We start from the raw sequence: 26,326 nt of genomic DNA on the forward strand, positions 1-26,326 counted from the left end.
TCTAGTTTAAACTTGATTAAATATTAAATTGGTTTCAGATCAGGGGGTGGTGTAATTGTGGCCTGGGCAGTCCTTTGAAAAATGTTGTGATTAAGGACTATACAAATAAATTTACTTGAAAAATAAGGAGAGACCCCGCGACCCTAATGAGGATAAGCGGTACGGATGATGAGATGAGATGAGATGAGAATAAGGAGAGAACACATCAATAGATTTTTACTTGCAATGAGGACTAGATTGGAAGGTCCTCGGTGCACTGGCTTACATCTTGGAGCAGGAAAGGCGGAAGAAGAACCAACCTCATCCTAGTCCAACACATTCCATCCAGTTTGTCAGGGTAGGGGAGAAACCAGCATCCTCCAAGAAGACCAAGAAGAGCCTCCTGCAAATAGCACCAGCATGGCAGATGAGGGTAGACCTGGGAAGGAAATTACACTTTCCCCAGGTAGTCCAAACTTCCTTGAGGCCAGACATCGTGATTTGGTCAGAAGAGGCCCAAAAGATCAACCTGATTGAGCTAACTCTACCGTGGGAAGATGGATACAGCGAAGTCCATGAAAGGAAAAACGCCAAATATCAAGAAATGGTCCAACAGGGACAAGGGATGGCAGACCTGGCTATTCCCAGTGGAGGTGGGGTGCAGGGGCTTCCCAGCAGTCAGTATGGGACACATTAACAGCACTGGGAATAAGTGGAAGGGAGAGGAGGCAGCTGCACATAGGGTGGGGGAAGCCGTGGAGAGAGCCTCTTGCTGGCTCTGGAGTAGAAGAGAGGAGTTTAGCTGGGGAACAGGAGAAGATGGGCAGTGAGTGGCAATTCACTGCCGGCCCGCCAACTCGAGGGCGTTGTGGTTTAGGGTCAAAACGCCCAGTGACAGTTGGACACCACCTGATGACATATTCTCCTGGTTGAAGGCTACAGTCACTGTTTGAGCAACTGCCAAGTTAGCACTGATTAGAAGTGTATGGAATAGCCCTCAGATGAAGGATTCAAACAGCTGTTCTGAAGCCCCCCCCATCACATTTTTATTACTCGTTCAAAGTTACAAAACATATATCAGCCCTAAGGAGTTTGGAAATTAAAGAATGGCAACATGATTCGTCAATAGTGCCAATGACAAAAATAGCGCAAAATAATCACAAATCACAAATCACACTTTACGATGACAACCTTTATGCATTTTTGGAATTTGACTAAGCACAGGACTTAAAACCAGATATTGACACACTGGTAATGGCCAAATAGTCTTAGTCATATGGTCAGAAAACAAGAAAACAAATCTTTCTAATATAATGAAATGTGATCCAGCAAAGAAAAAGAATAGTTTAATTAGGTGACACACTTGGAGTACTTGGAGAAGGCATTCGACATGCAGAAACATAGATTAGTGTAGTAATGGAAGTCTTTATTCAGACAGGGTTCGGTACAGGGGAAGTCCGTCAGCGAGGCATAAATCGTGGTACAAGATGCAGGCGAGGGTCGATGGTCCAGTAAACTCAATCAGTCTAAGTGTTTTTTTCAGGCGGTACTCGTGATCCTGAAGGGCTGGCAAGCGTTCTATACACTGGATTAACAAAAAATGCTTCGACAAGTGCCTGAAACGTGACAAGGAATGTAATAAATTAGCACAGGGCCAATGGGACAAAGTGTTGAAATAGTGACAAGGGAGAGTGATGATAGGAGGGAAATCTGGACAAGTGAATACAGTTGTGATGAGGAAGATAAAACCAGGAAGTGAATGACCAAATAAGGTAAGGTTGAGAGACAAAGAGGAGTAAGAGAGGGAGAGGTAGAGAAGGAACCTACAGAGACAGTGCAGGAACGTGACAATGCATGCATTTTGTTTTGTGTTTGTTATTTTCCAGAACATTTTCAAAGGATCATGGTGGATCTACTTAAGTTCAAGGACAGGCATAATCTCCTATTCAAAATCATAAAAACTGTGCCATCAAATTATAATTTAAAAATGTTTGATTCAGGACACTGTCACTGTATTCCTTCAAATTATATTTTGTCGCCATCATTAATCAAAACAACCCACAACAGTCACTATATTAGTCAAAACAATGAAATGACATCCTATTTGATCTCCTTTACAGATGTCCGATATCAAAAACAGAATAAACTTATTATAGTTTTGAACTGAGTCAATCTTTATTTTGTTATATTTAGTGTGTGTATGGGCAAAACGGGCAGCACGGCGGCACAGTGGTTAGCGCTTGTGCGGCACAGTTCTAAGGTCATGAGTTCGAACCTTCTGTGTGGAGTTTGCATGTTTTCCCCGTGCTTGCGTGGGTTTCCTCAGGGCACTCGTTACCTCCCACATTCCAAAAACATGCATGTCAGGTTAATTGGCCAGTCCAAATTGTCTCTAGGTGTAAATGAGCCAGTGAGTTGTCTGGATATGTGTGCCCTGCGACTGGCTGGCAACCGGTTCAGGGTGTCCCCTGCCCACTGCCCGAGGATGGCTGGGATGGGCTCAAGCACCCTCAACTGAGGATAAGCGGTGATAATGGATGGATGGATGAATGGATGGGCGGCACGGCGGCAGGGTGGTGCGGGGTTAAATTCCAGCTCTCCTACCAGAGTTTGCATGTTCTCTCCGTGCTTGCATGGGTTTTCGATAGATCCACATTCCAAAAACATGCATGACAGGTTAAATGGCAGGTTTAAATTGTGAATTTGGGTGTGATTGTCTGTCTCTGCACTGTGATTGTCGGCAACTGGTTCAGGATGTCCCCTGCCCACTACCCCACTGGAATCGGCTCCGACAAGCAGTCCAGAAAATGGATGCATGGACGTATATATGTCTAGCTACCTTTTTTCAATGCAACTGGAATGTACGTGAATAAGTAATTAATTTAAAGTTATTTGCATTAAGGAGCAGTTAATTTATTTTAAGTACCATTCAATCAAGGAAGCAAGGTTTTGGGTGCTCTGAGGAGAGTTATGGGCAACGAGAGTATGAGTATGGATGATAAGAGGGGACTGTATGAGAGTGTGATTTTGCCGACTGTGTTGTATGGTGCAGGGACTTGGAGCCTGAACACAGATTTGAGAAGGAAATTAAACGTTTTTGAGATGAAGTGTTTGAGGAGTATGTTAGGAGTGACAAGATTGGATGGATTGAGAAATGAAATTTTGAGAGACAGAACTGGAGTAGTAGTGGATAAGAGAGTACTCGGTTGGTTTGGACGCATGGAGAGAATGGATGAGGTGCGAATGTTGAAGAGGATCTGCAGAGCAGAAGTAAATGGAAGGAGACCAAGAGGAAGGCCGCGATTGACGTGGATGGATTGTGTCATGAGTGCACTGCAGGAAAGAGGTCTAAATATAGTGGAAGCTCAGGTTGGTGATATGAATGAGTGGAGAGGTGTTGTAAAAGCATAGTGGGATGTTTAGATGCGTTCTGAAGGATGGGCAGGGCACCTGTATGATGCGGCAGGGGTAAACCAGTGAAAGCTGTCGGGCCCTGCTGTTGAACAGAAGAATCTGTTGTGTCACTCTGAGGACAGCCATTATGCTGATGTGACTCCGCTGCAAAGCTTCCCACCCCCCTTCCAAAGACGGAAGTTCTTGCATTCATATGCCAAATAGTATTGGTACTAGTTGATTTTCAAGAAACCTTCCATACACATACTTGTGAGTATCAGAACACACACAGTGAGGACATTTTTGGCAAGTTCTCACATTGCCAAACTTGTTTGAAACCCAAAAACTTTGGAAAAGGGGGCAGTTTAGTCATGTCTTGTGCTGCACTGACTGGTGCCAGGGCACACGATGCCCATTGCATGTCTATAAACACAAACTTAACATAAAGGTCATCTTTGATTTGAATGAACTACGGTAAATAAAAGAGAAAGTACTTAGGTGTTGGTTGTTCGTCATTGTTGGAAATCAGAAGTTGCAAATCCAAGCCCAGAAGCTAAAAACTTGTTATAGTTTGGTGTTCGCCACAGATTTTTCTTCTCAACTTCTCTGTTACCAGGGGGTGCCGGCTAATAATAAGCACACGTAGCTCAGGTCAAACTGCGGCAGATGTTTGCCCTTCTTGTAGAAAATGTATTTCGAAAGGGAAGTTCTTGGCTGTTCACAGGGTCTAAGGCAGCGGTGAGCCAATCAGGTCCTCAAGGGCACACATTCTCTCCTCAGACATAGTTGATCCAAAATGAGCCCCTCATCAACGAGCTCTGCATGAGGTTGCTCGCCATCATGAGCTTTGCAATTACCTGGGTTGGCGAAGAAAAACCTCTGAAACATGAAGCGTAATTAGCAATTGAGGACCCAGCCTAACTCGGCGTATTGTAAGAACATTTTGTTTGAGTGCAGCTGTGGCTGGTGGTGTTATCACACTCACGGATACCTTAACCATCAGATGTCCAATATCCCACCCCAGCCAGGCGTTTCTTTAGTAGGGGTTTGCTCCCCCACATGAAACAGATACCGGTTTCTATAGGGTACCGGTTTCTAAAGTTACCGGTAGCATGACTAGCCTCCTGATCAGACACAGATAAGGATAGAGCACTTTCATCATATGGTCATCACTGTTTTTCGGTGTCCAGCGTTATCTTGCTCTTCAGAGATCCATCCATCCATCCATTACCTGCACCGCTTATCATCAGTAAGGTCCCAGGGGTACTGGAACCCATCCCAGCCATCTTTGGGTAGTGGGCAGGGGACACATGAACTGGTTGTCAAGGGACAATTTGGACGGGCCAATTAACCTGACATGCATGTTTTTAGAATGTGGGAGGAAACCGGAGTGCCCAGAGCAAACTATGGCCCGCAGTACATTGAGTACATTTTGGAAAATTTTGTATTTCTATGAATATTTTTCAATCACTATACTTTTTACTTTTACTTGACTGGATTTGTGAAGAGAAAGTGTACTGTGTGCATAGGCCTTGATGACTGTGAAGTTGAACAGTGAGGCACTGAGGAGTATTTTCATGAGCCTGCTTGAGATCGGGCAACATCCTAATACAGAGACCTTGATGTTTTTGTGCACCAAGAATCCCACATCGTACATTACTAATATTGTCGTGGTATTCTATATAAACTGTCTTGCTTTGAGTAAATATATGCCACCTTATTTTTGCAAGCTTCATTATGCTAAGTAGGGAGGATTTGCAATAACTAATAAGGGGAGCAATTGGAGTTTGACAGGTATGAGATTAAGAGACTGTTGATGATACGTAAGCACTTACTTTACACTTAAAATTAAAGTGACTGTAACTAATGGATGTACTCAACATTTTTTACGACACAATTTTTTCACTTTTTTGCCTTCAATAGTTTGCATGTGCTAACTGGACAAGCTGATGCTGACGGTAAGCAGTCAAGAGCAGTCTAAAGTAGTACCCTGTGGGACTGCTCGTGAACTGGATTTTTCTTTCCATCATGAGGTAGAGTCTCGTTAAAGTGTCCTTTCCTGTTTACATAAGTACTGTTGTACAGCGAGAGAGCAAACTACAAATTACATCAACAACAAGAAACGCAACTTGACACCCGTCTCAGCAACAAAATCCTTGTTTGTCCAATTATGTCATTAAACATACTTCGCCCAACCAATATTTTGATTGGCATTTTGCTATTTTTAGGGTGCGGTCGTCCGTGGCCCACCAACAAAGCAGAGGGTCCTGCTCATGGTCCTGGAGCGCTTCTATTCTTATTTTGTGCTCTGGCATGTTTGCTCAACGAGCATTTCCTACCGAGGTCCAGGTTTTCCTGGCGGCCATTAAAAAATTGAGGTCTAGTATTTATTCATCTGGAGAATTTGAGCCAGCTCCAAATAAAACAATGACTACCCATAATGACTTTTTTTAGCTGGAAGGAGGTAAAAATTCCTGCCCCCCTGAAAGAGAGTAGAGCACCTGTCCCTGCCGTCACTTAGCCAGCTCATCCTTCCAAAGGCGCCATTTGTCCTTTTCCACAAATAACCCAAAGACTCGGGAAACTATTCATCCTCGTGACCATTTAAATGTCGCGGCGCAGGAGCAATATTTCCCACTAATCTACTCGGTCGATAGGCTGGGAAAAGCTGCAACATTTTAATTACACACCAGAGCAGACACGAGAATATGCGAATGTTGACAGACGAATGGATGCATGTAAAGATGGATGAATGGGGAGTTGGGGATACATGGAATAAACAAATGAAAGCTACCCCCTGTGTGAACCCTTCAACATGAACTTTACACGCGTGACTACCCATCCGGCCTTAAGCAAAAATTGTTCCATCATGTCAAAGGTTGCTTTGTGATAGCGTTAATGCACAAGATATAGTTGGTTATTCAAAGCAATGGTTCTCAACTGGACTGACTTGACAAGCTGCGACCCAAATCAATTAAAAAAAATTCCATTTGTCAAATTTATCAAATAAAAGCCGGGACACTAGAAGATATTAACTTCTTTTCAAGAAACAAAATGACCATCAAGACCAAAACGACTTCAAGTACTGTATATACTTGTATATAAGCCTACATAACAGATAAGCAACTCCCTAAAAATGCTTTGAAATAGCCACATACTAAGATGTCGGAAAAAATTGTTAAAACGTCATATTGTCAGATATAACGAAATTGTAAATATGCTTAATTGCTGTTAAAATTGTCGAGAAAAATTGTTCAAACCTCACATTGTTTATTTGCTGTTAATAGTGTCAATAAAATTGTTCAAACCAAAAATGCTAAAATAACTGCATGACCAAAATTAAACAAAAAAGTACATAAACAACGATAAATAAGTAATTGTGTGGATAATAAAGATCAATATACTGGTAATAAAGCTAGAAATACATCATTTTAAACCATCTACTGTACCTTCAAGCAGTGCTTCAATGGCAGACACTCGTACAATAGTTTTGTATTTCTCAATCAGTTTCTTCTTCTACTTGATCGTTGTCACTGTGTTCCACTTTTCTTTCCCTTTATCAATACATTTCTTGTCACTGATTGTTATGGGCAGAAAGGGGAAATAAAACAAACAAAATCACAAGAAAATGAGAGGTGCTTCTTCTCAAAAGAAGTTGGGATAGCGCCAATTGACTGAAAAGGAAGAAGAGACTGTATTACTGTGTAATTGACCCTCCGTTTATTTCTCCTTCTTAGCAAAATATTTCTGGGACTAAGGCCTACGACCCACTTTTGTGTCCCGACCCACCAGTTGAGAAAAACTGATTTAAAGTTCTCCAAATGTTGAACATTAGCTTCATTCCCAACACAAGTCAGGCGACTGTGCGCCTAAAAGGCGGATGGGTCCTAATCTTTAGTCAGATGTTGCTCGAAATGGACATTTGGGCTATTATGATGGACAGTGTTGCGACTTACGCTTTTAAAAAGGCTCATGTTCCTTAAACACATTTTTTTTCTCAGTAACAAAATCTTGTAATTCTACTGTCATTACGACATGAAGCGTCACTGCGTTACTTATTGAATGCAGATAATGAATTATAATGTTCTGCCATTGTTGGTCAATCCTGCAATACTAACATTGTCACATACAACTCTCGATCTGCCAGCAACATCATACCTGCCAACCTCCGCCAATTGCTCTCCTTGTTAAATATTGCAAATCTTCCTTACTAAGCATAATGAACCTTACAAAAACATCGCGCTACCTGTTGGGCATGTTCACACTATCCTACAATGTACAACTGAATACAGTTATTGCAGACTTTGGCTGTTGACTTCAGTATTTGTATTTTCTAGCACTGCCTCTGGAGTTGACTGGCACAGCATTAGCAACTAGCTTTGCTTTAGCAAATGACATGGCAGACTAGCTTTGGGGGTTGTTAGCTGTGACTAGCACTACATTATCAGCTAGTATTAGCATCTTCTTTTATTTGATGTTCATGTCGAGGAAATTTGTCTTTTATTGCCTGTTCCAAATAAGGATTACTGACATACTGGCAGTCATAAGAAAATATTGCTTTTATACGTATCATATTGCATCATATTTCTTGGGTTTTCAATAAGTTCACTCAAAAATATGTTGCATTTGAGAATTTGCGAACATTCCATTAGGCAAATGTTCGATTTGTGCTAATTAGTGTCAGGACCAGAACGGAAGCAGGACCCACTCGCGTAACGTTCCTCACAAGTTTTATTAGAAGAAAGGGAGGGGTTTGCGCCCACCATGCGGGGATTGCTGCACGCGGGAAGCAGGTCGCTCAGAACGCGGAAGTGGGACTTCCGTGGCGAGCGATGGCGGTGTCGGGAACGGAAAAGAATGGGACAGTAGCCGTGATAGAGAGAAAAAACATGGTCGGGATCGGAAACAAGTCAAAAGCCAGAAGAGAGTAGACGTGGTCAAGATAAAAAAACGGATCGTTATTCGGGACGGGAGAACAAACGTGGTGGAGATCAAAACAGGTCGTAATTCGGGACGGGAGAGCAGATGTGGTCGAGATCAAAACAGATCGTAGCGGGAGACAAACAGGAGCAAAAAAACAGGACAGGCGAAAAAGGGCTTGCCGTGTAAAAACACAGATTCGCAGAAGGACAGACAAAAGGGGACTGAAAGGACAGAGTTTAAATACTGACAGGGAGCCAATCCGTCAACAAGCTGCAGCTGGCGCCACACACGCGGGGCCAATCGGGCGCCATGGCAACTGTGACAAATTAGTAACAAAAAGTTGGTCTCTGCTTGAAAAAGGATGGATACCTCTGTTCTAGGTGAGTCTGATTTTATATAAAATAAATAAAAATATCTTAAACTAAAAGTATTGAAAAAAATATATAGTGTTTATATTATAGTTCATGTATTTTTGGTTATTATTCAAATCAATGTTGTCTTTCTTGATGAATTAGGTTTTTTTTTTACCAAGAGGAGACGTAAAATAACACACAATGTCGCTTTAATCCGGGACAGCTGCTCAGTTTTGAGATTCGGTAACTCAATGGTTCGCATCTGACGTCCTTAAGACTTTTTGTTTTGTGAAAATATTTCACAGATGTAAATAATTAAGATGAATTACTATGTTCCATGCTCCAAAGGCTGTCGCCAGTATCGCATCGTGAACATTTTTAGACTTACTTCGGCATTATAGCTGCTTCCATAACTTACCAACAGCCTTCCACACTCTTGAATTTTATTGGTTTCCACTGCGCAAGTGTGTAGTGCATCTGTTGTGCCTCCAAAATAGTCTCTCATCATGTCTAACGGTGTCCTTACAGAGGAATGAGGAACCCTATGGGGTCAGATCTTTGGGGAAGGGAGGGACTCCACTGAAGGACTTGGAGAAAATAGCTGTTGGCATCTGTTTTGTAATCTTTTCTGTGGAGAATCTGGTCGGTCACGTGTTCCCGGACAAGTATAAGAAGAGTGAAGCCAGTGCTTCTCCATTGTCAGTTTTCAAATATCAGTCAGTCGTGGTATTACACCTGCTTCCAGAAAAGATATGTCGGACACTGAGGAGATCTTGGACGAACAGGAGGAGTATGAACAGGATGAGGATGAATATGAGGAAGAAGAAGTGGAGGAGGATGAAAAGCAAGAGCAAGAGGAAGAGGCAAAACCACGGCACAAAACCACATACATCCCCAATATTGCCCCGCCCAAGTTACCTGACGGCGAGAAGGTGGATTTTGATGACCTTCACCGCAAGCGCGTAGAGAAAGATTTCAATGACCTTCAGGGCCTTATTGAGCAGCACTTCTCCAACCGTCAGAAAGAGGAAGAAGAGCTAGTGGCGTTGCGTAACCGGATCGAACAGCGCCGTTCGGACAGGGCCGAACAGCAGAGGGAGCGTGCAGAGCATGAACGTGAACGGCAGGCCCGGTTGACCGAGGAAAGGGTGCGGCGTGAGGAGGAAGCAGCCAAGCTGCGAGCTGAAGAGGAGGCAAAGAAGAAGAAGAACTTCACCAACAAATCTTTCGGAGGCTATCTGCAAAAGGTGGACCAAAAGAAGGGGAAAAAGCTGACGGCGCGCGAAGAGAAGAAGAAGGCGCTGCAGGAACGACGCCAGCCGCTCAACATCGACCACCTCAACCAAGAGAAGCTATCCGAGAAGGCACAGCAGCTGTGGCAGTGGCTCCACCAGCTGCACGCTGAGAAATTTGAGCTTGCCGAGAAGCTCAAGCGCCAGAAGTACGATATCTATGTGCTGCGCAACCGCGTCAGTGATCACCAGCACAGGTCCAAGGTGTCCAAGACCACCAAGACCACGCGTGGTACCAAAGGAAAGTCAGGCTCCTGGAAGTGACGACATGAAGAAAATGCTGACTTTTTCCCTAGCGATTGGCCTATAAACACTTATAAACCCACTCTTCTGTTGTTTGTTTACACTCTGAATATTAAACTTGTGTGTTCAATAGAATGCTTTTTTTCAATATTGTGGTCTTCAAAGGTAGGGTCCGTCATTTGAGGTGTCCTTAAAAAGTGGAATTGAAAATTATTTCTCTATTAAGTATGAATTAACAATTCCCACCGAGTTCAAAGAGACTTTTTAAATGTTTTTTCCTCTGCCCATATCTGCTTTAATCCTACTATTATCAGTGCTGTTCTAGACTCGCAACACATTCGGAATCATGAAAGGGGAGAAGGTGCGGTGGAGGAAGGAGGGCGGGGGGCTGTAGAATGATTTAAGGTTGTCTTTATTGTTTTTTGTGAGTGTAGTATTAGAATGGTGAAAGTAAGAAATGGACTGCTTCAATTTCAGTTGAAATGCCAACCAAAACCCCAAAAAGATGAAAAATTAAGAGTATATTTGAGCGTGTCTAAGAAGTGCACATACTTGCACACAAGTAGCTAGACAAAAGTTACAATGACTTTAACCAAAATTTGGCATTAACAAGTAAAAAAAAAAGTCAAAACCCTTCACACACATTTGAAGGGACAGTGTGTGATATTTTGCGCCTTTTAGTAGTAAAAAAACTTAATTTATTGAAAACAATACTGATTTGAATAATAAGCAGATATACATACAATATGATATAAACTTGCATTTGTTAATTATACTCATAGGTCGAGAAATTGTATTTATTTGACATAACATGAGGCTCACCAAGAGGGAGCTTACATGATTGTCGGCCATCTTGTTGCTTTATGTATCTTTTTTCCATTTTTCTGTTTTTTTACATCTTTTCTTCTTGCTTCTTTTTTCCTCTTACTTTTTTAGGTGTTTCCTTTTATATCCTTTTATCTTAGCTTTTTTTTGCTTTTTCCTTCTCCGTTTTTCCTTTTTACTTTGTTTTTCTTAATTTGATTATATTCCTATATTCTATTTTCTCTTTCTTTGCAAAAGGCTGGCCCCTACACAACACAGCAACATTTAGTGGTCAAATATTACACACCATTTCTTTACAAGTAATCAATTTATTTTTCTTGCAGTTATTTAGTCATTGCAACAATTATAAGCTTCTGTTCATTTGATTGATGGAATGAATTCTTTAACATTTTTCTTATTTTTTCATCAGACACAAGAATACACTGACTTCCAATTCAACAACTTCAATAGAAAAACAGAAAGATAAAAGATCTTATCTTGGTCCTGTTGCCTTGACAGTCTAAACCAGCTATTTCCAAAGTCCGGCCTGGGGGCCAGTTACATCCTGCGATCAAATTTTTACTCTGTCATAAAATTAATAATATATGGCCCACCAGTAATCTTGACCGCAGTATAAAATACATTTGTACAAAAAAATATTATTTTACCAGATGATGGCGGCAGCAATTTGGGCCACCATGTCCTTGTCTTTCTGTAATTATTTTAGCCCACCCCATTTCCGACATGGCGACTGTAAATAAAGAAAGGAAAGTTAACTTAGAGGGCCACTGCTTTCAGGACAAGTTCAAATTGGAGATTTTTTTACACCAAATTCCTAAACAACTGTGTCTGAATCATTTTCTGAGAGATATAATATAATATAATCAGGAGGCACTGCCAGACAAAATATGCTGACTATAAAAAGCTAACTGGAAACAAACACTGAGAAAAGGTTAAGCAAATGGAAGCTGTTTTAACAGCACAGCAACGCTTTTTCACGAGAACCTGAGGGTTAAATAAAAAAATGCTACAAAGGCTAGCTACAAGGTTGCGGCGCAGATTGCCAAGCACTGGAAACCTTTCACGGAGTGTGAATTTATCATAGACTGTTCAAATAATGCTGGGCCCTCACACATTTTCAGCTTAGCAAATCTAGCTTGCTTTCTGAAAAGTTTGGACACCCTAGGTCGTAACACTTTCTACAATAATGGAATCATAAAACCAAATTCGGGCAAGTGATAAGGATGCCTCCTGAGGCGTCCTGGGCATGTCCAGGCAGGAGACCCGGTGACGACCCAGGACACCTTGAAGAGACTGTGGCAACCCCAATAGGCGAGGCAAGGAAGGTTGGAACCCTGTAGTGGAGAAGCACTATATGTCTCTTGGCAAGCCTGAGAACGCCTTGTGATCCCGTCGGATGAGCTGGACAAGGTGGCTGGGGATAGGGAGGTATTGGCTTCCCAGTTGAGGCAACTGTCCCCGTGACCCGACCCTGGATAGGATAACGAAGTGAAGGATGGATGAAAACCAAATTCTTATCATAAAATAATCTATGTAAAAAAAAAAAAAAGAATCACATGTTATATCAATAAATCAAGTGATGTTCACCAATATCCATCCAAAGTAGAGGTAAGATCCCGACCAGAACCTGGCCCGAAATTTGCGCCGGGTTCGGGCTTAAAATGTCAATCATTAAGTCAGGGTGGTTGGGCTTCTCTCTAGTACTCTCAGTTCGGTGCTGAAGTCCGCACGACCGGAGTAGAACATTGTGTTTAATTTGCCGACAAATTAAAGCATCGGGTTTATTTCGGGTTCGTTTATCAAATCAAGTAATCGTCAGGTTTGGGTGGGTTCGAGTTTATATACCGGCGACTTGGGCCAGGTCGGGCTGAATTTTTCAGGTCTGATCTTACCTCTATTCCATAGATTTCTAAAGCCCGCAGCGTTTTGCCTCTTGAAGCTTTGTCACTGACATTCCATGGACTGTTTGTTCTCGCAGCTGTGACAGGCCATTAAAGCTCTTCCTTTATGTGGTTCTATTCCATCTTACACTGACCACCAGGGGCATACATAAATGTCACTTTATGCCATTCGGTCACCATGGAGACTAGGAGAGTCGGTCCATACTGTCAAACCTCTGCCCACTGACGCACACACTCTGTTACTCAAGCTTCAAGTTGAGCGGTTTGTATCGATAACTTTCTGCAAGAGGTCGGGAGAAAAATAGTCTGAATGACATCTTAATAGCTTTTCCGACCACGCTTTTTAAGAACGGCATGTTCCCGTTCGATCACGCAACAGGTGGCTGATAGGAGGTCCAGATTATATCTACCTGGCCTGCAGTGTGTCCTGCTTACATGCTGATGTATCGTGTTGAGCTTGAAAAGACAACACTGTGTGAGAATGCATAACGACATCTTGGGGGGCAATCTGACTCGTTAGCTCCCCGCAGATATGTTTGTATCTGTTCCACAAAGATTGACAGACCTCAATACTGATTGGGGATTCATCAACTCAGTCAGATGTTATGATTACACCCACTGCTTATAGCATACGATATAATGGGGTTATCAGATGAGATGTTTTGATTATAGTTTATAGTTTTGTTCACGGATTCATTAACCGCCAGGGTAGTCGGGGCACCACTTCCTGTGGTGTCTTGGTCAAGTACAGCCTGGTGGCGCCCATCCGTCTAGGCCATTTTTTGGGGGGAGTTAGGGGTTTGATCTACCACATGAAACAGATAGAACTGCTTTCTATGGTTACCGATAGCAGAAAAAGTGTCGAGTCTAAAAAGATATGAACCCATGGCTGACCAAAGAATTCAGGCAGAGGCAGGAATTGAAGTTTAAAAAGGCTACTGCAGTAGGTAGAGCGATCCGAACGCCAGCCGGAGCAATATAGCCCATTCGGCTGACCGGATCTCTCTCCACTACTTCCTGTTTCAGTAGCTGCATTTATTGAAAAGTCACGCATGCGCAGTACATACAACGGAGTCACGGATGCGCATTACATTACATGGAATAGTAAAAGACTGAAAAACGTGGATCTTTGAATGTGACTATGTGTGTGTGTGTGTGTGTGTGAATGATTACTTGTGTATTAAAAATAGAAAAACAGGTTAAATTCATAGCAAGTTAATTTGTAACATAGGAGTCTGAGAAATACACAATAACTAAAAGTAGCTTACTTTACAAGAAGCCTCCTGATCTGACCTAGAAACAGCACCTGCATCACACGGTCGCCATTGTTTTTTGGTATAAAGCATCAGTCCTCCTCTTCAGAGATGAGTTTGACCTGGGGATAAATGGGCAGCGGCATAGAAGATGAGGAGATATGACATTATTTAATTTTGAAATCGAAATAAATCAGGAGGGGGCTGTAAAAACAAAGCACTCACAAATCCAAATTCCAAATCTGTTCTAAAAAACTTCCCCTGAGCCCTTTTCTTTTTGGTTACAAAAAGCAGATTCGTCCTAAAGGGTGTAGAAATCAAACAAATAACCGCAACCTTAATGGCTGATAGTTATGATGACATAAACAAGGGGCTCCCAATCTGTCCATCGGGATCTACCACTCGATTGCAACCATGGTGTGGGTAGGTCGTGAGAAATGAAGGTTTATCAATTAAGTGATCATTGTGCAGTCAAAACACGACTTATTGTTTTCCTTCTGAGAACAATATGGCTACCGCGTGGCTGCAGCTCCGCAGCAACGGGAGAGCGGCGTGCAAGCAGCCTGGCAAGAGACCTATCCACTTACGAGGCACCGCTCTCGTAAATGAAAGTGCACACCCCTATGAGGCTCATAGCACTTACAAAAAAAACCTTAGTCCATCATCTCCTTAGTCAAAATAAGTCCCTCAGTTGACATCCTGGGCAGCTAGTCTGACATCTGACCATTTCTGTTGCATGGGTCAAAATTGTGTTTTGAACACATGCGCATACAGACCCGCCAAAAACTTCTAGTCACCGAGCAGTCTTTGTCACAGAGTTGCCTAGTTGGCCTTGATTTTATTTCTTCTAGAGTCACAAAAGAATATAAAAATGAGTGGTTGATAGGACCAAGCAAGAAGGCAAAAACCTGCCGTTTCAATACAGAGTGGAAGAGGACTTTAATTTCACGATGTCATTTTCAAAATACGTCTGCCTGCGACTCTAGCATTGCATTACCAAAAAAGAGAAATGTGATCATAAAAACTCAGACCCTAATTCTGATTAGCTTAGTTAATTGTTTCAATTGAAAAGTGCAAGATTTTTCCTCATAGCTGCAACGCAGTGATTTGGGAAACATGGGCAGTTCTGAGACTTACTCACAGAGGAATAGTACCCCAACATGAGGAAATCTGCTACATACTGGACTGCACTATTCCGCTCCACTTATTTATGTTAGTCAGCCTGAACATGAAGATTATCAAGTCCAAATACCGTTCCACCTTGACTGATGGTTATTTGGAAGTGTGCCTGAGGCTGGCTACCAGAAGCTACATTCCAAGCTATGCATCTACAGCTGATTCCATTTAGTCTAAGTCATTAGACTAGGGTGATGCAATAAGTTAATAGGTTAATACTCAATAGGCTATATTTATAAATACATGTTTTATATTTTTATTGTAGGTAGATCCTTTTGACATAGCTTTTTTAATAAGTAGCTCACATGCGGAAAAAGTCTAGGCAGCTCGGATGTAAACAGGGCCTAATAGTCAAAAGAAAAAACAACAGAAAGGTGTAATGGTCAAAAAACAAACTGGCGACCTATGCAAACTCATTTGCATTTGTCCATTATTCAACACAACCATTTTGTTTTTCATGTTCGTGGTCATTTTAGGCTAACAAGTGAAGTACCGGAAGAATGTTTTTTAGTCCTATTGGGCAAAAGCCTAGACAAATCCACGCGATGCATCATGTATGTTACATTCTACCTTAAAAAAACAACAACCGTGCGCACACTGACAATGTTCTCATAGTCACACACAATTCCAGTGGAAGAATAGAGAAGGGATCCAGTATTTTAAGGGAACTAAATTAGCCTGCTTCACAGATTCTAGTGTTTGTGCCTCAACTTTAAATTGAGGTGGGACTCGCCGGCATCCAGAGGTATGAACAAGATTAGGGTGGCTTGGACATCATATTAATCTCAGCCTAGTCTTTAAGCCGCACGCCCCCGCATGGTCAAATAAAGATTTTATTTCGCTCCGTCCCATCAATAGGAGCATGCAGCTTCAGCTTTAACTTGTGTGCTTTATTGGCTGGGTGAGAATAGCAACAGTGACAACTTCATCGCTCTGACCCATGCCCTGAGCTTTATTGTCTCACTTTTTTTATTTGGATAGCATTCTATGGACCTGGAGACATTTTGTTGCATTAAAGCAGAAGGTTCAAACTCATTTTCACCAAGGGCCACATCAGCGTAATGGCTGTCTTCAAAAGGCCTGATGTAACTTATAAATTTAACAAAATGTAATTGGTATGTAAAAATGTAACTACTCCTTCATGTAGCTAAATGAAAATGGTGCACAACACAGTCAGCGAGCACAATGGACCTTTCAAAGAACTACTGTCAACTGTGTGCAGATGGAAACTAAATGGTATGGCCACGTCACAAGATCATCAGGTCTGGCCAAGATTATTCTCCAGGGCACAGTCTGAGGGGGCATAAGGAGAGGAAGACTGAAAGAGAAGTGGACGACAACATCAAAGATTGGAATGATGCTATTTTTTCCCACAACCATGAACAGGCTAGAAACTGTCAGCGGTGGAGAAAGCTGTCCAGAGTTACATCCTCAGTGGTGCCTCGACGACCCGGGCAGTTAACCGCCAGGGTCGTTGGGGCACCATTTCATGTGGTGTCTTGGTCAAGTACAGCCTGGTGGCGCCCATCCCTCTAGGCCATTTTTTGGGGGTTAGGGGTTTGATCTACCACATGAGACAGATAGTACTGCTTTCTATGGTTGCCAGTAGCAGAAGAATCTCTTGATCTGACCTAGATACAGCACCTTCATCACACAGTCACCATTGTTTTCCAGTGTAAAGCAGAGTTGCATCCCAAGTGGTGCCTCGACGACCCAGGCAGTTAAGGGATCCATTGATTGTGAACTTCTTCCCTCCTATAACCTATGTTTCTTCTTTGTAAGAACAAAATACTCATTTACACGTCCATGGCAACAGATATGGATGACATAAAAACAAATTTTAAGGTCTATGGCAATAAATGAGCTTAAAATTAATTTTGTTTCTCCACTCTTGCTGAATTGCATTAGCATACCATTACTTGCCTGTTGGAGTCATGACATTAGTACTGCTCCCTTGAGTGATTTCACACATAGATTCCAACTGGTTTGTCATGGACCACCACACCTTCTCATGAACAGTGTTTCCAAATTGTGACGTCTGATGAAGAACTACATTTAGATTCAAAGTCATATCCTCCACTGTGTATGATGCATACACACTCCTATAACAAGTGTGCTTGACATCAAAAGCTGTCAGCATGGATGAATCACAGTCAATTAGCACGTTACAGGTATATGTGTTTTAATCCATGGTGAAACGCTTTCAGATAACTACTGTAATTATAGTTATTGCAATAATTTGATGATATTTGACTTGCATGACGGTAGCACGGTGGTCCATTGCACAGTTTAAGTCTTTTTGTGGAGTTTGGATGTTACGAGGCCCATGTCTGTCCAGTGTGCTATTGGACACTCAAAAATAATTGTTATATGTGGTTGTGGGTATAAAAGGCTGGAGTTCGTAGGGCAATTGATTCAGGATGAACCAACCTACTGCTCAACGACAGCTGGTATAGACTCCTGAATGAGCAGTCTGGAAAACAAATTAGTCCGAGTTTGTCAGGCGGTACCTGTGAGTTGTGATCCGGAAAGGGACAACATGGTATTAGTATGCTGGAATAACAAAAGGCTGAGACAAGAGTGTTTGGGACGTGAGATGGACGACAACGAACTAGCATAGAGCCAAAAACAGTCTGTTTTTAATGATGACAAGAAAGGTTCGTGATAGAAGGGAAATCAAGTCAAGTGACCGCTGCTGCGAAGAGGAGAGGAGAGAGTGATAGAGAGGGAACCTACAAATAAATGGGAATTGGGACATACCGTAAACTCCGGACTATAAGCCGCTACTTTTTCCCCAAACTTTCAACCCTATTCAGTGATGCGGCCAATTTATGTAATTTTTCTAACGGCCGCCAGCGGCGCTCGAGTACAAAAGGTAATATTTAGACCGGTGGAATATATGCGCCGAGGAAGACTGCAACTTCACTAAAACTGGCCGCATGCGAAAGGCGACTTTTTCGCAAGTCTGCCAGTGGATCCTGACAGCGTGGAGCAGCATCAAAAAATCCACCATCACCAACGGGTTCCGAAAAGCCGGTCTGCTGCGTGCCGGAGAGGAGGGCACAGAATCAGGAGTGGATGAAAGTTCCAGCAATGAGAGTGCGAGTCTGGCTGAGGGAGCGTGGGACGACGTCTATATTACACTGTTTCTTTCTGACACTGAAGAAGACGACTTTGATGGCTTCAGTTTTAAGGAAGATGATGAGGACGGTTTACAGGTTAAATTCGGTACGGTATGTTTACCGTGTTGCGAGCGTGTTGCGAGCGTGTTGCGAGCGTGTTGCGAGCGTGTTGCGAGCGTGTTGCTACCTGTCACAGGCACTGTTTGGGATGAAAGTTATATTATCATTATTAAAGCTTTGAAAACTCTCTCGGTGTACCGTCTGTCTTTGTAAATATGTGTAACCATGTATAATATGTATTTGCAACTGTATATTTTTGTAATGTATTTATTTGAGAGACTTATTCTGATATGTTTTGCGAATTAAAAAAGAGGGGCGGAGCAAACGCGGGCTGACGGGAAGTAGGGTAAAGGTGAGTGAGACCTGTTTGTTGTTGCGGCGGAAAATAGTGGATATATATTTTTTCTACCCTTACCTTTGGAAATATAGCCTTTTTTCCTTGGATTACTTTCAACGGGTACCCGGACTCTGCAGGTTTGCATTAAACCTTAAGTACCGGTATCATTTTCCGTTCATTTTGCCGGCTGTGATTTTTGGACCGTGTATTTCAATGAAGGGCATTTAGTTTCAACCGCAGGACTTGAAGTCGGGTTTGGATCAAATTTGTGTTTGTGCCACAATTTTTTAATGTGGGCGCATGCGGCTTATATACAGGTGCGGCTTGTGTATGTACAAAATCGGTTTTCCTCTTAAAATGTGGTGGGTGCGGCTTATAATCAGGTGCGCTCTATAGTCCGGAATTTACGGTACCTACACGAGCGCAAGAAACAACTCCCATAAAAACAGCATAAGGAAAATTAGGAAACCTTAGGAAGAGGTCACATTTAAGGTAATCCCCTTCCAGATTCAATAGATGTTGCAAGGGTATCATCAGACAATACATAGTCAACATCAACATTAAATATACGTAATAACTTGAAATTCTTAAAAAAGTCCAAGGCTTCTGGCGGCAGGTTGTAGATCAGGGGTGGGCAAACCTTTGCAGTCGGGGGCCATATTGGTTTAAAAAAAGGGGCCTGGGGCAGGGGTCCGTAGAGCAATTACACATTTTTATTTTTTGCATTTATGAATAAATATGAATGCATGTTTTACTAAACCCAAACAATATCTTAGGTACCTGTTTTAAGCACTTATATTGTTATTTAGTTTTGTAGTATTACTGGAGTATTTAGCATTATTTCCGTGTTAGTATTTCCAGAGCCCTTCTGTAGTTGTATTTTTTCTCACATTTCTGTAGTAGTGTTTCTTAGTATTTGGTAGTATTTATGTCATAGTATTTTTGGTATAATACAGTGGTAGTACTTCAGGAGTGGAATATTTGCATTATAGTATTACTGTCGTAGTTGTTTTTAACATGACTGTAGTATTTGATAATTAGTTTTGTAGCTATTTTATAGTATTTTTGTTGTCATATTCTTGTGGTAGACACACAAAGGGACAAAGCTAGCACAAAAAACCACGCTATTTTTTCAGTTACCATATTTTCCAGCCCATGAGGAGCACATAAAAGTATCAGATTTTCTTCAAATCGTAGGGTGTGTCCTATGGGGTAGTGCGCCCTGTCTCTCATGTAGAACAGCAGAAATAGACCATCTTGGTAGAGCTTAGGGTTGAGCGTCTGCTCCCGAAAATGGGGGGTCACAGATTCGAGCCTTGGCCACATCAAGACTTACAACGTTTTGGGGTGAAATCCGATGTTTTTGTGAGATCGTTTACATTTCCTACTAAATGTGACTTCTATGCGTGTTCTGTGACTTTTAAGCATCTCGTGACGTCCTACGCAATGTATTGTTAACAGGAGTACTCTGGATGCGTATCTAGCAATTTGAAAGTTATTTGAGCTACTGGAAGCTGAACAGAGTTGTCCTCCCAAATATGAATTCAACCCTAAACCTCAATTTCCTTTCTTTGATTGCTTTCCGTGTTTTTGTCCGCCGTGGTGTGGTGATCGCTCCGCTCCGCTGAAGAACATGGAAACCGAGCAGCAGCCGCGAGAGAATTGAATATAAATAAATCGGATGTTCGCAAGTTGGAGGAAGCTGAAAACAAACTCCGACAAGGTATCTGTCAAGACAAGTCAAGTCATGTTTATTTGACTCCCTTAATCACAAGGAGTCTCAAAGGGCTGCACAAACCACAGATTATTTCAAACAACGGACTATTATCACACCATCCCCTGATCTAAAACCTACATGGGGGCAAGGAAAAACTTAAAAGCCTCAACATGAGGAAGATGAAGAAACCTTAAGAAGGGACATGAGGTAATCCCTCTTCCAGGATGATCCGCCTGCAATGAATGTTGCAATAACAAATAATACGCAGATATTGTCAACATGCAGCTGCTCACAGCTCTTCAGCTAATTTTCTATTCATTACTTTTGCTCTCTTATCGAGACACATGCGATTACTGTAATGCACTACTCTCCGGTCTTCAAAATGCCGCAGCGAGGCTTTTAACTAGGACAAAAAAGTCCGATCACATCACCCCAGTTTTGGCTAACCTGCATTGGCTCCCTGTTAGCCTAGGATGTGATTTCAAGGTTCTCTTATTATTATACAAAATCATACATGGACTTTCCCCCTCATATCCTTCATATCTGATTTCCCCCTATGTTCCGGCCCGAAGCCTTCGTTCTGAGAGCGCCGGTCTTCTGGTGATCCCAAGAGCCAAGAAGTGTTCCGCAGGTTTGAGAGCGTTCTCCATCCGGGCACCGGTGTTGTGGAATGCTCTTCTCCCTGAGATCCGATCTGCAACCTCAGTGGAAATGTTAGCTTAAAACTCACTTCTACTCTATAGCATATGAATAACCTAAACTGCTTATGTGTAGTAACCTGTGAATCCCTTCGAGACTATTTGTGACTAAGGGCTATACAAATAAAAATGACTTGACTTGACTTGACATGCTTGGCCAATAATACCTATAGTAGCAAGGAACTTATACATTTGGGTCTGAGTCTAAATTACGACTTTTTTGGCACTTTTTATGCCATCTTTGATCCCGCGGGAAAAACAAAGGGTTGAGGGATCTCCGTGGGTGGCCAACCCACTTACGAAGCGGCGGAGACGGCGTAGGGATCGCAAACAAAAGCGGGACTGTCGATCGGGCCACGGTGACAAGCTAAGGGAGCTATATCAACGGGACTGCAAAACTGATTTTGGAAACAGCAGAGAAGGACAGGATGATGATGGAATTGTGTTGCTCTTATTTTATGAAAAAAAATACTGAAATTTACTCCCCGTGCCTCTAATAGTTATAAGGTGTTTGAGGCTCTTGTCATGCGGTCCTCTTTCATGTTGATTTCATCGTGCCCCAGGACCATACTTGTTTTTTTTTTATATGAATTCTCGGAACTGTTGTCTGACCTAGTAACCTATGCAGACAAACAAATAATTATGAGGGACTTTAACATTCACATGAATTCCCTAATTTCTGTTCACTTACTCTTCTGGTCTCGAATTGACATATTTAGTTTTAATCAACCAATTGATTTGCCAAATCATAAAGATGGAAACACACTGGACTTGGTTCTGACTCCAGGAGTTTGTGTGTGTTACATTGTAATCAATATTTAAATAAACTACAACCAAACTCAGTTTCCTACTGCTGTATTTTTAAATACGCACATTTGTATACTTGTCTGTGTTGTGCCGAAAAACGACCCAACCACCCCCCTGTATGAAAATGTACCCCCGGAACGGCCAAACATTACTAAAACATCTTTGTTTCTACTTTTTGGGGGAATGTAATGGAACAGAAAAGCACAGAGCATTTTCACCTCGTATGCGTGAGGGCATTCGCGCCCTGTCGGGCTATTGTGCTTCCAGTAGTGTTAAATTCTGCAATAGGACCAACTACGGAGACTGCGCCCTTTCACACGATGCACCCTATGGTTGTGAAAATACGGTACTAGTACTTTATTTCCAAGAATATAAATTTTAATTGTATTCTTACCATTTTTTGGCGGGCCATATTGAAAAGCCTGACGGGCTACATGTGGCCCCCGGTCCATAGTTTGCCCACCCCTGTCCTAGATGATGGCGTGCATCAGGTTCAGGAGCCATTCTGATGGCTCAGAAAGCATGCAACATCCAGGCTCGTCGTTCTCCCCCGAGAAAACAATAAATGGCAAATTTAGAGCTGTCAATTCGATGAGTTGATTTCTACATATCCAAGGTCCCCAGTGACTATTTTTTTTAGAAATGGGAACTAATAAGTAAAACCACACATCACAAGTGATTATGAAAATATTCTGCTTTATTTTTGTATCCATTGCACGTCCGGAACAAGGTATTAGGGTTGGGTAGGGTTACGTTAACTTGATTACTTTCAATTACTTTTGGATTACTCCAATACCAAATATGCTAATAAAAGACAAAATAAACTAAATATGAATAAAATTACTAAATTTTGTGTAGGCTTGGGGAGTAACGGAACACATGGAATGGCAAAAATGATGTTGGCAAGCTGTTTGGATTTATTTTCATTTTGTTTCTGTCGCATTTTATGTAAGTTTTGCCGGAGATCAAAGAGATCAAAGCCAGGAGAGAAGGCTTACCACGTGTTGTGAGTCATAATTGTATTTATATTTTGTTTCTTTTGTCTTTTATTAGCATATTTGGTATTGGAGTAATCCAAAATTAATTGAAAGTAATCAAGTTGAAGTAACCCTACCCAACTCTGCAAGGTATGCAACGAATCTGTGCACGGGGTTGACGGACCAGGTTTTGGTTTTTTAGCGAATCCTTTCAAGGTGGGGCAACGAGGCATACTTTCAAAAGGAAAAGAAAATGGTAATTGCGTTGCATGCAGCTACAAAAATAAAACTACAGAAATATTACAAAAAATATAGTAATACTTCAAAAATACTGTAGTAATACAATAAATATACTACAGCAGTAATACTACAAAAAACTACAGAATAATGACCAAATCAGCTACAAAAATACTACTTAATGCAACAAAAATACAACTACAGAAACACTATACGAAAAATACTAATGCGATACTCCAAAAATACTACTGCAAAAACACTTTAATTCAAAAACACTACAACAGAACTACTACAAAAATACAACCACGGTAAAACTACAAAAATACTATAATCCTGCAAAAATACGATTGTAATACTACAACATTTCTACTGAAACCATAGTATGAAGAGTAATAACACAAAAATACTACAGAAAAACTTCAAAAATCAGGGAATTGTCGCCATCTAATGTTAAGGAGTTGAAATGACCCTCGTTTTTCTTTTCTTTCCTTAGCATTATTTTGTGACCCATTGTAAATGTATCCCGAGCCACCAGTTGAAAACCACTGCTCTATAGAAATACAAAGTGTGACTTAAGCAGCAGCTGCATTGTTTGTGCAAGGCCTTGAAAAGAACATGTCTCTTTAATTACATTTATCAGTGTAAGAGCAATTAGGCCATCCCGAGTAGGCCATTAGAACTGCTCGTCGACGAGGGAAACTAACATTTACATAAGCACCCGTTTGTGCTTTTTTTTCTTCCTACAATTTAGGTTTGCAAAGCTAGACCAGAATGTTCTGTGAACAAAGGTGGGCATGGATCCAAATATCGATATCATTGATTCTGAGCAAGTATTGGGATTGCCTTAAGTTTGATGAAGTCTTCCCATTTTAACTAGCACTATAATAATTTAGTGTGTCACAAGACATTATAGAGGTACATTAGTTAGGGCATACTTTCGAATCGCTGGCTAATTAGGGGTTTTTGTGTGCGCCATAAAAGGTATTTGAGTTGTTTTGATGACATTGTTGTACTGCATTTGTATTTTTGTAACATTGATGTATTTTTTAGTTTGACTTTCTCGCCTTTTTTTCTGTAACAGTTATTGTGGAAATGTTGTTTTTTTTCATTCTTTTAAATGTTTTTACATTGTATCGTTTACTCCATGGCAGCACGGCGGCGCAGTGGTCAGCGTGTGTGCCGCACAGTTCTGAAGTCTTGAGATCGAACCTCCTGTGTGGAGTTTGCATGTTCTCCCCGTGCTTGCGTGGGTTTCCTCTGGGCACTCCGGTTTCCTCCCACATTCCAAAAACATGCATGTCAGGTTAATTGGCCGGTCCAAATTGTCCCTAGGTGTGAATGAGCGAGTGAGTTGTCTGTCTCTGTGTGCCCTGCAACTGGCTGGTAACCAGTTCAGGGTGTCCCCTGCCCACTGCCTGAGGATGGCTGTAATGGGCTCCAGCATCCCTGCGACCCTTCTGAGGATAAGCGGTGCAGATAATGGATGGATGGATGGATGTTTACTCCATTTGCACTTTTAATTTTCAAAATATTGTACAATGCAAAACAGTTTTCACCTTTAAATTGTTATATTTGCATTTTGTTACATTGCTGTTTTCATGGGGGTTTGACTCTCGCTTTTTGTCTGAAACGTTTGTAATAGAAATATTTATATTTACCCCATTAAAGTTAAAAATCTAAAACTACAGCATTATTAAAGGCTTCAATCTTTGAGTTCTGTTTATCGTTAATAAAAACGAACCAAAAAGGGGCGAAAAGTTCATTTATTTAACGATCTTGACATTTCCAAGCATGATCGGATCAATACCAAAATTCCCAGTACCGCCCCCGGTGATCATCAGAAAGATGCACTTTTTAAAAGCATTTGCAAATTCTTGCTTTATTTAACAACTTCAAAGTAGGTTAAAACTTGATTGTATTAAAGTAAAGAAAGAAACACACTCTAAGTCAGAGATTGATTTTGGGTAGCCCCAGCTGAGCTTTCCCCTAGACCTTCTTCCAATATCGGCTCAGCGACAAAAAAACCCTATCCGATATTTACTAGCCCATTCACTCAAAATACAGATGTAAAACAACACATCTAATTAGCTTAAACAAGATCACATGAATACATGAAACAAATCTGATTGGCTTAGACAAAATCACATGATTAAATCATGGAGCGAATTAATCCTGGTCGCTTGATGGTGTGCGAGGACAATAAATCATTGGCTGTTCTGTACCAAATATAGTTGGCTTGCAAAAGAGCCAACCACATTACAAAGCAGGGGTCGGAAACCTTTGGCTCGCAAGCCATATATGGCTCTTTTCATGAGTACATCGAGATAAAATAGAACATGCACAAATACTTACCATATTGTTACCTTCTGAGCAGCTGGTCACACTTGCACAGCCAGAACAACTCTTAAATGATGTGGGTTCAGTCCAGTATACTGCGTATCGGACACCATCATAACTAAAGTCAAGGTGTCACAACGACAGATCCCGTTTTATCTAAATAATCCTTTTTATGGAAACTCGTAAAACAATCTGCTCAATGTTGAGACACTTTAGATGAAAAGCCACAAATACATGTGATAACACCCAAAGGCTCTTGCAAAATAACTTAAAGCAATTTGATTGGGTGAGTTGTAGGCATGGGCGGAGCTACACACAGGAGATGATGCGCGTACTCTTCCTCGCACAGCGCGGTCTGCACTGAAAGTTAATACGTTGGTATCCTTCTCTGCAGTATTTTGTGACATTTTTACAAAAAAACTGTTTTGAAACCACAAGCGAGTCATGAGCTGCATGCTGCTATAGTACAACCAGGGGTGGGTAGAGTAAACCAAACAATTTACTCAAGTACTGTTACTTCAGAATAATAATACTCAAGTTGAGGATAAAGTACTTATCCAAATACTTGAGTAAAAGTAAAGTACTTGGTGAAAAAGATACTCAAGTACTGCGTAACTGTAGCACTGATTTTTTTAAAAACAACCAATCAGATCATTAAAAGTCCATCCAATAACCAAAAACACACATTTAATTTAA

The 26,326-nt window shown here is 41.5% G+C and overlaps 1 protein-coding gene across 1 annotated transcript; it reads left to right on the plus strand.

Moving 5' to 3' along the window:
* The first annotated feature begins 9,369 nt into the window (after nt 1-9,369).
* Nucleotides 9,370-10,204, plus strand: tnnt2c (troponin T2c, cardiac). Its single transcript, XM_088346957.1, has one exon. It carries the CDS (start codon nt 9,401-9,403, stop codon nt 10,202-10,204), a length of 804 nt encoding a protein of 267 aa, XP_088203083.1. The 5' UTR covers nt 9,370-9,400.
* The last annotated feature ends 16,122 nt before the right edge of the window (nt 10,205-26,326 follow it).

This window comes from Urocampus carinirostris, chromosome 11, assembly GCF_059441175.1.
Source record: "Urocampus carinirostris isolate Australia breed hairy pipefish chromosome 11, RoL_Ucar_1.0, whole genome shotgun sequence".
Lineage (NCBI taxonomy): Eukaryota > Metazoa > Chordata > Actinopteri > Syngnathiformes > Syngnathidae > Urocampus > Urocampus carinirostris.

Excerpts from the sequence above, each read along its gene's own strand:
- tnnt2c (XM_088346957.1), top strand. The coding sequence starts at position 9,401 with ATGTCGGACACTGAGGAGATCTTGGACGAACAGGAGGAGTATGAACAG.